The sequence below is a fragment of the Heloderma suspectum genome, chromosome 2, assembly GCF_057233095.1.
Source record: "Heloderma suspectum isolate Gila_16-S chromosome 2, 16-S_ref, whole genome shotgun sequence".
Classification (NCBI taxonomy): Eukaryota; Metazoa; Chordata; class Lepidosauria; order Squamata; family Helodermatidae; genus Heloderma; species Heloderma suspectum.
The window spans coordinates 256,430,971-256,443,278 of NC_139459.1; the positions used below are offsets into that span (position 1 = coordinate 256,430,971).

The window sequence follows — 12,308 nt, forward strand, 5'->3', positions numbered from 1 at the left end:
CCACTGTGGCTTGTTAACCATGCCGCGATCATGTGAACCAGGTCATAGTCTCATAGGAAATATTGTTATTACCAGTTGCTGTATCATATTTCCTAAACATGCCATTTTCTATGTAGATTGGAGCAATTTTAGAACAGGGGTGGGCAATACACAGCCCAAGCTGCCCAAACACCTAGGTGTTTGCCACCAAGTTTTGGCAGTGAACTGCTATGAAGGCTTTAAATGGGCACATAAATGTGTATGTATAAGCTTCTGTAGCAGTTTGCCTCCAGATTTCAACAGTGTGGCTGTGGTAGAAGTGTGGCCTGTGTGGGGCGGGGGGGATCCAGGAGTAGAAAATGGCTGCCAGACTCCCTAAAATTGCCTACTCCTGATTTAGAGCCTAGATTTAGAGCAGGGGCAGAGAACCTTTTTTGGTCCAGCAGCTGAAATGACCCCCTGGAACAATCCAGTAGGCTGGACCACATCAAGGGGGAATGTACCCATCCCCAAAGCCCCTCCCCGTGACATCATCTGGCCCTGCCCCATCCAGTGGTTCCTGCAAGCAGCAGCAGAGTTGGGCATGGCTGGTGTCAAAGGTAGGCATGGTTGGGCACTTGCCAAGGGCCCACAACCCAGCAGGAACGCATTGACAAGAGTCCCCTGGAGTTGCTCTTCCTCCACCTCACCATTGCAACCTGCTTGTTCAACTGCCTCTCGCTCTAGTCCAGAAAATGGTGGTGGTGGGAAGGAGGAGCAGTAGATGCCACTACCTACTTACTCTCTGCTTGTCAAGGCAAGCAAGTGGCAGCAATGATGAGAAAGAGAACAAGGAGGAATAGCAGCTGGTGACAATGGTGGTGAAACTCACTGAATGAGGGAGCCCATGGAGGCTGACTTGCCCAAGGGCCCTCAAAGTCCTGGGGCCAGCACTGGTGTTGGGCACCTCCTTTGTGTACTGGGTGCCATCCCGCTTGGGGTAGTGAGTGGCATGCATAGGGAAGGGATTCAGCTGGCATTTCGAGGAACCACTCCTGCAAGCACCAGCTGAGTGAGTCATGAGCCTTTGCTTGCATGGACACACTTGGTTCTCTCTCTGCTGATGTTGTAGCCACTGAAGTGGAAAGTATAAGAAAACTGGAAAGTATCCAAAATAGATCCAAGGAGACAGAACTAGTATCAAGATGCTGAAAAAAATAGTTATTCTTTATTCTTTATTTATACTTATTCTTTAAGACGCCCAATGCATTCCGGCCCAATATATTATTTGTGGCCTTCCTCGGGGAATTTTTTAAAAGCCTTCAAACAACTCTGTCAGGACTGTCTCACACATTTGAAGATAAGCAGAAAGGTGTTGGGCTTCTTAAAGAATAAAACCATTTCTTCAGCATCTTGAAACTAGCTCTGTCTTCTTGGATGTAGTCACTGAAGTGCCAGTCTGCCCTCTTACAGCTGGAACGTCCACAGATTGGTACCACCATGTTATTTCCGCCCCAGACATGTTTCTTTCCTGCAATGCTAGATGTGCCATGGAGCCACCCTAAAGCTGTGAACTCCACTTTGTGCCCAATACCTCTTGTGACCCAAGTGAGCATCCCTGATAATTAAATGAATACTTCCTTCTTCTTTATGAAAAATGCCCTTTTAGTCATTTTGATCTCTTGCAGTCTCCTCTGTGGTATATATACAGTACAAATTTTTACATTTCAAGAGCAACACATTGTTTAGCAATATTTATATCTATATTTAAAATACCTTCAAGTTACTTCCAAAATAATGCTCTGAAAAAATTTGTTCCTGCCTAGCAGAGGAAAGTTCCCTCTTCATTAAACTATTGGGTAGTGCTAAAGGTAGTAAAGTATTTCAGTATTTCAAATATTTTTCTATGCTGGTTATTTCTCCGGTTTCTGCAGAAGGTGGGGAAATCTTAGCTTGTCCTAATTATGTCATGATCTTAGAAGAATTGAGTCTTTTCATGCTTGTTTTTGATGTTGATACGTATTTCTAAAACTGTTGATTAAAATATACATTGTCCCTGTAATTAAATGTGAAGTGATAACAAGAGCCATATTATTCCCTGCAGTGTGTTCATGGCTTTTCAGACATTTAGAATAATTATTTGAAGGCCTCTAATCAGAGGAGATACATAGTGAAAGAACATACAGCACAATCTTCTGCAAGTCTACTCAATAGCAACCTTCACTGGTTAGATACTCCCAAGAAAATGCACAAAGGATTGTAGCCTAATTTGTTTATATTTAGGCAACTAGTTGAGCAAATAAAAACTCCCCAAACCTTGTAATGTGTTATATTTGGATTGTTGCACTTCTAGATTCCTAGAAGGAATAGAGCTATCAAACTAGCCATTATTTAGCTTTTTGATCTTTTTTATAAATCTGTGGTTTTTACTTTATTTTTCATTTTCAGGTTAAAGGTGTTTACATCCACTCTGAAATGTTCTCCATACAAAATGGCTTGTTGACGCCTACGCTAAAAGCTAGAAGACCAGAGCTGAGAGAATACTTCAAGAAACAGATAGAAGAGCTTTATTCAAGCATCTCCATCTGACAGCATGGGAAGGTTCTTCAGAATAATATACTCTGTAGCAATATTAGGATAATACTGAAAAGTGAACAGGATGCAGTTGAAAAGAATAAGCATCTGATCTTCCACGTGAGCCTTCTTTTGTCTGAAGACACTGTCACTGAGTAATTCCTTTACCATCTCATTCTAGTTCCTCTTGTTGTAATGGATGCTCTAGAACAGTGGTGGGGAAAGTGTGGCCCTCCAGATGTTGTTGGACTGCAACTCCCATCAGCCCTAGCCAGCATAGCCAACAGTGAGATTATGGCAGTTGCAGTCCAACAAAATCTGAAGGGCCTGTCATTCCCTGTCCCTGCCTTAGAAGATTGCTTAAAACATACTGGACAACCATTAAGCTGTTTTAAATTTCACTCCTTCCAAAAGTATTTTATTTTTACCTGCAAAAATCCCTTAGCAAACATGAAGGAAAAGAGGTTTGGATCTGCCTATTTTGTATGACACTCCTCTAACCCTAGATGTTCCAGTAATGTGATCTTAATAGGGTTACCGGATATTTCTCTGGATGGGTACTATTAAGTACTCCTTAGGATCAAGAGGTTCTTGACCTGATTCACAGGTTGTACATCATGTACACACCTTCCTTAGTGTGGTACAGCTTCCTCTTCCAGCTGCCATTGAGTGCACATATAGCCAAGAACAACTCACTGCAACTGAGGTCTTGAAAGTACCAGAGTCCCACTCAGGGAGATATCTGACAAAGACTAGTGGTCTACCTCAAATGTTCGTTGATGCTCAAAGCCACAAATAAATTGGTTACCCTGATCTAAAACGTAAAACTGGAATTGTTTAATTGTTCTTTAAATGGCAGCTTGTAAGAGAACCCCCCTCCCTGAATGTATTTGTGTAATTAATTCACACAAGAACAAGAGTAGGTAGATTTTGGATTTCATATGTACTAGTGGCACATGGTGGATCAATACTAACCTCTAATTGTCAGAAATGTTATAGGCCTTGAAATTCTTTGTATTCCTTGTGTCTATAATGACAAGCACTTTCTTAAGGGCCATGCTGAAGGTTTCTGAAATTAGGAATACTGTAAATTAGGGGGGTGGGATCTGTGGGCTGCACCTTTTGAAGAATTTGATTGCCTTTTGTTTTGGCAGCTCCCCAACAGAAACTTGCAAAATGGAAGGTCAGTTGGTGTAAACAATACTGCATAGTTTTTCTACTTCCACTGTCCCCACTGTGGATCCCAAGTATTTTCTTCCAGCCAGATTAACCAAGAGGTTTTGAGCCCCAGCTTTCCCTTTGTGCCACTTTATAGTGCATTTCAGGAGGACTGAATATTCAGCAGGCTTCAGATAATTTAAAGAGGATGCTGCATCTCAACATACAGCTGATTAGCGGAATGCATCCTCACATTTCAAGGTGCTTGAAGCTAGAGTGCCATCTCCTCCTGTCAGAACTGGGCTCCTCAGCCCCAGCCAGGGTGGCACCAGCTGCTGCTGCTTTTCCTCCCAGGTTCTTACCACGAGGCTTATGTCCAGTCCAAATTCCTATTTTTTTATTCTTTCCCATCACAAGCACTCCAAGACTTGGCTCCTTTGAATAAATCACACTGAACGCTTTCCACCCTTGATGGCTGTTTTACAAAAGGCTAACTTGGCTGAATAAAAGATGCAAAGGCAAGAAGGAGGCCTGCCCCATATCTTAAGGCCTCATTTCTGCCCCCAGCTTTAGAACACGTCATCTGATTTTAGTGGAGAAACTGAACACTCACGCCAGAGAACCTGCCCACGTCTTCATGTGGTGCTCAGGAATGACCATGTGGATCAGCCTGCCCCAACCTGGTGCCCTCCATATGTTTTGGACTTTCATTCCCATGTAGCATGGTCAATGGTTAGGAATGTTGGGGGTTGTCGTCCAAAACATCTAGATGGCACTCAGTTGGAGAAGGCTGATGTAGATGTGATATAGTCATTGCCTGTTCTGAAATAGTTTGAATCAAGACCTAAGTGTAGGAGATACGACTATTCCTCAGTGTTAGGCATCATGTGAATGTTTGTGCTAAAAGGCCGCAGCTGTATGAGCCTAGCCATAGAATCCACTGATAAAGAGTTTATGGCTTCTCCCGCAAGCCTAGTTCAGATTCACTAAAATCATCCATGCATACCACCCTGCATAGAAATGTAGTTTATGACCATGTTAATAGGTGCTGTTTCTAATGCATGAGAAATTTGCATGAGTCAGGGCCACCATGCTTTATGTACACTAATGTAAGGGAGTGTTGCCTGGCTGACATGGCTCATGTGTTACTTCTTCCATGAGATTGCATCCACATGGAAGATTTTGGAGCACCTGAACTTGTCCCAAGGCATCAAGAAATAAGTAATCCTGCGATTGATTCAACTGACCAGGACCAACAAACATCTCCAAAACATCTTATTAATAAATACAGTGTACAATAATGTATCCATATAAAGCTGCTAGATCAGTCAGTTTGAAGAGCAATAGAGGCAAACTCTTTTCTTTTTTACACTACACCCTAAAAGACTGCTGAACTAAAACTACTGATCTAAATTTGCCCCGTATTTTTCCTGGAATGTCATATCTGAAATGCAACAGAAAAATTAAAACAAATGAGAGACAATGAATTAATGAGCAAGTTTATATGCAGAGCCTGGTTTATTAATGTCTGTTCTAAACAAACTGTTTAGATTTCAAAAGGGACTGCACGTTTGATGCAGTACTTCTGGTATGAAATAGTTTTCTTTGTATTTTTCAAACACCTATCCTGGCTTCTTGATTGCCTGACTACAAGTTTCAATTTATACTTACAAGAAGTTATTCTCAAGCTTCTTTTTCACATCAGTGCAGAACAGTGAAGAATAGTATGGCTTAGTGCAGCCTTCCACAATCTGGTGGCATTGGCCATGCTGGCTGGGGATTATGGGACTTGTAGTCCAATACATCTGGAGGGCTTCAGACTGGGGAAGGCTGGTTTAGCATCTTCATTCTAACTTTAAACAAACACCAGTAACTTAGATCCAAACTTGAATACTAAGCTGTAGTACAGCAGATAATGAAAATAGCTAATACTCATATTTATTGGATAGGGAAGATGTAGGGTTGTGTCATATGCATATTCTTTCTAACTAGATTGATATATTGCTCAGGAAGGTTTATTTTAATACTCATGTCCCACAGCTATAAACACTGGAGAAATTGGCACATACATTAATCTAGGTCCATATGATTTTGTCGGTGCATAGTTGGCACTGGCCTGAAAGCTCATCATGGCCTCATTTACTTAGACTTGAATTTGAAGTCAGATATTTATTAAACTTTTATTTAAAGCAGTATATAAGGACATTTTGGGTGTGATCCAGCCAAAATTAAGCACTTTTAAGTTTGATTTTAATGAGAGAATTAAACATATTCTTAAATCTTTCTCATTAAAATTTTGAAGACTGCTGCTTAACACTGACTGCATCATGCCTATTTTTCTAAGTAGCAAGGTTTTGGTTTTAGTTGTACATTTTCCCCCTCGAGTAATTGCAGTTGTTGGAAGGAGCAGTCCTGTGGCCCCTAGACAGTGTCTGAGGGGGCATAGGATAGTGGGAATTCTCCCCATGTCAGAGATCCCCCCTCACAATCCCTTCGCAGCCATCACGGAAAGAACCACACCGACTGAGGTCAGAAAAGTGACCTCAGAGAGGGGGAAAGGGGGTGTTTCGGCGGGAGGGGAGTTGGCTGGAGATGCCAGGATACAAGTGATCCCAAGGCCTCTCCAGCCTCCTTCCCTCCCCTTCAGAAGCACCGTCACTGGACGGACAAAACCTGTCCAGTCAAAAATGCAAGGTGGGAGGATGGGGAGGCAAAGGTCACTGCTGCTCGTCCCGCCCTGCCTTCGATGATCAGAAGCTTCTGGGTTCAGGAGCTTCCAATTCTCAAGGGCACAATCAACAGGATTGTGTCCTAAACCACTGTAAGGAAAATCCCAATAATCTTCCTAATCTCATGATGGAGTTGTGCATGCTGTTCTGTGCACACAAACTCACACTAGGTCCTGTTGTTTGAAGCATAAAAAGGACTCAAACTAGAGCTTGGCCACTACATACATGTTAAACTTTGCAAGATGCATGCCACTGTGCTTAGGCAAATGGGAGGAACACTGTGGCTTGGAGAATGATTATTACTACCTCTACTGTAATTTGAAATAGATATCTGTCCCTGGATTCAGAAAGTACCTGGGGTTAAGTATCGTTGAACTTTATGCACCCTTTATATATTATGGCAGTAGCATGGAAGCCACTTTATGCCACACTGTTGCCATTACATTTAAGGGTCTGGCAGCAATGACACAGGTACTTCCCACCTGAACATCACTCTTGATCCCAGCTGGCCAAAAAGTGCATTGGAAGGCCCCATGTTATCCTCTCTGCCTACAGGGGGCAGTATCCATTCTAGTGCAAATGACATTGCACTAGCGGAAATTAGGTTCTGAACAACGCGCAAAAAGATAATCCAACTAAAGTTACGTTTGTGCAATGGAACGATTCAGCAGATCTCCGCTAGTGATATTTGAGTTTCAGGAATGACACGGTTGGATAATCTGCATCATCAAATAAGTGCATATGATAGGATGTACATCCTTGCACTAGTGTAACATCACAGATTATGACATTGCACCACTCTGAATGCTTCTACTTATGATGGAGATATTTTGGATCAGAATGTTGGTACTAGTGCTAATAATCCAGTTATAAAAGTTACTAATATGCATTTGTGCTACAATACATCAATGTCTGTGCCCAGCACAACAGCAGAAGCTATGGGGTTTTGCCAGCAGGCAGGATCCACGTACCAGTCAACTAAAACAGGGTCGATGCCATTATGAAATCCTAGTCAAAAGAAAGTCAGTAATACTTGGCTAGTGGAGCCAGCATTTCATATATATATTTTGATTTGTAACCCAAATGATAGTGAAAAATAATAGGTTAATTTGGCATCAAATTTGCTGGAATTAAACTGATACAAATTCAGCATAAGACTTGTAGAATTTCACAGAGATGCACTCTCATTACACATCCATTATTAGCAATCAGTTCCTGATCTACTACTTGTTTCAATATCTGACTAGTAAATGAAGCTGCTCTGGAACTGCACCTCATCCTTATTTCAGCAGCGCTATGATGCTTTTTTGGCTCCTTCCTCCAGAATCCCATCAAGCATCATAGTTCTGCTGCTGAGTTTTAGAGCTTGATGAGATAAAATTAAGCAAGCTGTTTCTAGACTCTAACAAGAAATTCACAGTATTTCAGGATGAATTCTATGTCCTTAAGGTGTTATAATTTATCTGGGAGATCATTTGTACATGCATATTCATCACTTGATGACTTGCAGTTGTATATGTGAAGTGTGTCCATTGGAAAAGACTATTATTTCAGTGAGGTAACATAAGGCAATATGAAAATTCTGTCTCTAGTGTTTGATCTGTGGTAGCTATTTGCCACATGCAAGTCCGGTCCCATTGAGTGATGAACGTGCATGTGTGAATCTGGCATAGGACTGAACCAGGGTCCATCTAAGTAAATTGTAAGATAATGGAGACTTATCTATAACAAGAAAATTCAATTATTCCTACAGATTTAGAAAATGTTGCATAGTTTTGCATTGTGAATATGTACTGCTAAAACCATAGTTTTCCCCATATCCAAGTAAAATGAAAAACAAAACAAAACCATTAGGACCTAATCATATTTTAAAAAAATAGCCCTGCATTCAGACATGAATTTTCAGGGTTTTTACATGAAAAAGAGACAGGAATCCCTTTACAAATATTTTTACATTGCACGATTGGTAATGATCAAAGTAAAATCCTGTTTCTTTGGATTTGATTGTTACTGAGCATATCAGAAAACAGCTTCTGTCTCTTCTAACACTTTTCTTGGAATGAAACAAATTAACTTGAGGTGATAATCTTTGGTTTTCTATGTGTGAAAAGCACAAGCCAGTGATCTATATGTAAATAAACTTCTATGAAATGAATGTAAACTTAAAAAGAATATACTATTTTTGCATGAAATCTAACAACTTACAAGATGTGCTGATGTCTCACTAAAACCTATGGGAAATATTTTGTTTAGAGATGGCTACTACAGTAGTTGTTCCTTGTTTTCTCCTCTTTTTGTATAATATAAACGAACTTGTGCTAAAAACAGGATTTTTGTTGTAGAATTCACCTGAACGAGGGCTGGAGCGGCCAACATACTAACACTATATAAGCACTGTCAGTGTCTCAATTTGAGGTCCCAACACAATGGATCTGGGATAGCGATGCTGTGAAAATTTCACCCATCCCTCCCCCCTGAACTAGAGTACCCACCACCTCCACTGCTGTTGGAGAATTTTGCCTGAGCTCTCTTTTCCCATAAGAGTTCCTGGACCATTATTGTTGCTGCTCTGCAAAAAACCAACATGAAATTGATAAGGAAGTTGTCCGTTGAAAGTTTTATTTTTATTTTTGGTCTTGAAAGTACACCAGTAATAAAGGTAAAGGGAGGAAAGCCTCTGGATTTAAATTTTTGCCCACCCAAAACAGTGTTTACATACCAGCACTACTTTTTTTTAAGCTACTTTTTTAAAAAAAACACCTACATCTTTTGACCTTGACAATCCAACTAGGTTTCAAAACAAAAATTGGGTAAGGGTTGATAGCCCCCCTGTCAATTTCACCTCTTTTTTTCCTTGAATGTGTAAGCATGACTTGCTGAAATTTTACCTCCAGGAACTCCACAGCAAAGGGAGTGTGTTTTAGAAAGAGATCATGGTGGTAGGGTGGCCAGGTAATGACGGTGGGGTTACACACCATCACCAAGCACATCACATGCCATGCCTTGAAACCAGGTAAGACAATAGGGCTACATCAGTTCACACTTGAAAGGACTGCAGTACTCATTGAAAGGGAAGCTCCCCAAAATGGCTACAGCTACCACTTGGGAAAAGATGGAAATGAGTGGTTGTGGAGAAACAAAATCAAATCTCAGGAATAAAATGAGTGAGCTAATGGTGTCCATGCTTGAGAAAAGGACTATGGTGGGATCATGTACTGATTATTAATTCTGCAGTTCAATGGAAACAACTTCCTAATTTCTGCTACAGTCCTGATCTACTACTGGTAGCTAGATAACTGCACTATCATACTAAACTGGGGCAGCAACATTGCTGGGGGGGGGGGCAGTGAGCATATTCATTCTCTTTTCCTAATTATAGCACTTTCTCTAATTAAGCTCCCTACAGATCAATCAAGTAGTGAAACTGAGTGGATCAGAACAAATGCAGCTCCTGACAAAGTCAATTCTGCACGTACAGAAACCTGTTTTGTTTTATTTAAGGGCTGCATGAACTCATACGTGGATATGTCCCCATTCTTGCATATGTATATATGTCTTAAAGCCCTTTTTAAAACAGTTCCTAAAGTACACCAGGTTTTCTGGAAGATGATAATCATTGATTAAGGATCCTACCAAGATACGACATTAGCTAGAAATCTGTGTAGTAAATGTAATTTTACTTTGATGGAATTTCCAAAGGGCATTGGCATTTGGCATTAATAATCACTAGAAGAAACAGGCAAAACAATCCTAAGTGGGGTGGGAGAGGTTCTGTTACAGAGAACACCCCAATTATGTCCAGATGGTTTATCTATTCCCCTCGCCCTTACAACCAGTGGGTGATGAAATTCCTACACCAGCTCTGGGTTAGCACAGTGTAGGGGCACGAGGAGGCTTTGCATCTAGTAGATCCACGGCCACCTCTGGAACTCTCTGTTTTGGCCTCTACCACCAGCAATACATCACACCCATGGAACTTTTTGTAGGGCCTCTGGTGTACCAGCCTGCCAGACGTACTATCCCCCCAGCAGAGGAGAATGTCTGCCCCATCCAAAGACCATTCAGCAGGACGTTGTCTACACTCAAGGATTGCTCTCTTAAGTACCTAAACCTTGTTGTTTTTTTTTAAAGTGCAACAGGTTCAATATATCACAATAAGAGCCGGTTTGGGCCTCTGGAGTAAAATTCTTTTTTTATTTCCATGGGATTTACTTACATGTAGGTTTTTGATCTTTTTTTATTATTGGAGTGCATATGGGGAGGAAGGTTATTTAGGTTGCAATCTATAACCCACTGAATTCAGTGGGGCTTATTTTTGAGTAAACATAAGATTGCACTGTTAGACTGTGAACTTGATAGGTGATGAGAAGTTACGCAATAAATGGCGTGCTTTTAGAGTGTCCAGTTGCAAAGGATAACAGGGTTCCTCTCCTTTTAGCACTGTTGTAACGGGAAATGTCACCAAGCGCAGCTTTCCTTAATCCTACATGATGAGCTGAACATGCTAAAATGTCATCTACAGAAACATCAGAAGGTACAGGAGCTCTGTGCTGTTTTGTGCATCAGGTCACACTATCAGCTTAGAACAAAAGCTTTTCATTGTCAGGAAAGAAAAAGGAAATCACAAATATATCAGCCACAATCATTGTTTCCATTCAGGATTTTTCTGTGAGACAACAGCACTTCTGTGCAACTTTCACATCCTTTCTGTCATGCAATAGAACAATGTACCCACATTCAAATAAGAGTAACACAGCATATTTGCAAGCAAAACAGCCATTTTTTCCTACATGCTGCTTATTCTATTTTCAACTACAGAAAAGTGAAGGGATAAAAATACAATGACCTATACATATGTGTTTAAAAAGATCTTAACTGTAATTAAAGAACTTTTTCAGTTTTGGTATATCCGCATGTATATCTAAGAAGAGGCAAATGTGAAATTTTTGTTATGTAAAGAACTGAAAAACTGTCAAGTTTCCCAAACTTGTTAATATTCCTCTTGACTGACAAATAAAATATTTTATAAAATCCTGTTTTATTCCAATATTCTGTCTATGTGATCAATAACTAGTCATTCAGAAATGAGTGTCTATACTAAGTAATGCTGATTTTGGGGTTTTAAATAACCAAAGGTATATTGGAATCTGAGGTACATTTCAGAAAACGTCAGTGAACTTAGTGGCTACAATGTCTTTGAAGATGAAGACAGTTATTTCAGAGCTGTTTGTAATGGTTTGAACTTATAAAATTGGCAGGAATAGCAAAGGATAAAGTGGAGAGGAGAAGGACTATGTAAGCCACCTTAGGTTCCTTGCAAAAGGAAAACAGGTGGGATATAAATGTAATAATAAATATTTATTTATGTATTTTATTTATTTCATTTCTATACTGCCCAATAGCTGAAGCTCTGGGTGGTTCACAAAAATTAAAAACCAAAAAGCACAGGATAAAACAATAATATAACCACAATAACTAAAATCACAATATAACAGTACAACCAGAATAAAACTTAACAGAAATGCAGAGATTTAAAATACCAAAGCTAAAATGCCCGGGAGAATAAAAAAGTTCTCACCTGGTGCCAGAAGAAATACAACATAGGTGCCAGGTGAACCTCTCTAGGGAGCTCATTCCACAGCTGGGGTGCCACAGCAGAAAAGGCCCTCTTCCTGATAGCCACCTGCCTCACTTCCTTTGGCAGGGGCTCACAGAGAAGGATCCTAGGGTCCAGGCAGGCACATATGGGAGTAGGCAATCCTTCAGATAACCTGGCCCCAAGCTGTTAAGGGCTTTGAATGTTAATCCCAACACTTTGAATCAAGCCCAGAAATGGACTGCCAGCCAGTGCTGGAAAAGTACTGGCATAATTTGATCTCATTGGCCAGT

The 12,308-nt window shown here is 40.6% G+C and overlaps 1 protein-coding gene across 14 annotated transcripts in view; it reads left to right on the top strand.

Annotated features, from left to right (window-relative positions):
- The window catches only part of ACSL6 (acyl-CoA synthetase long chain family member 6), a 117,215-nt gene extending 105,762 nt beyond the window's left edge, over positions 1 to 11,453 (top strand). For all 14 annotated transcript variants that reach the window (XM_084838873.1, XM_084838876.1, XM_084838884.1 and 11 more), the window contains one exon: positions 2,407 to 11,453. In XM_084838873.1, the coding sequence (XP_084694999.1) occupies positions 2,407 to 2,547 (141 nt within the window). In that variant the 3' untranslated portion in view covers positions 2,548 to 11,453. The remainder of the gene's footprint in view (positions 1 to 2,406) is intronic.
- The last annotated feature ends 855 nt before the right edge of the window (positions 11,454 to 12,308 follow it).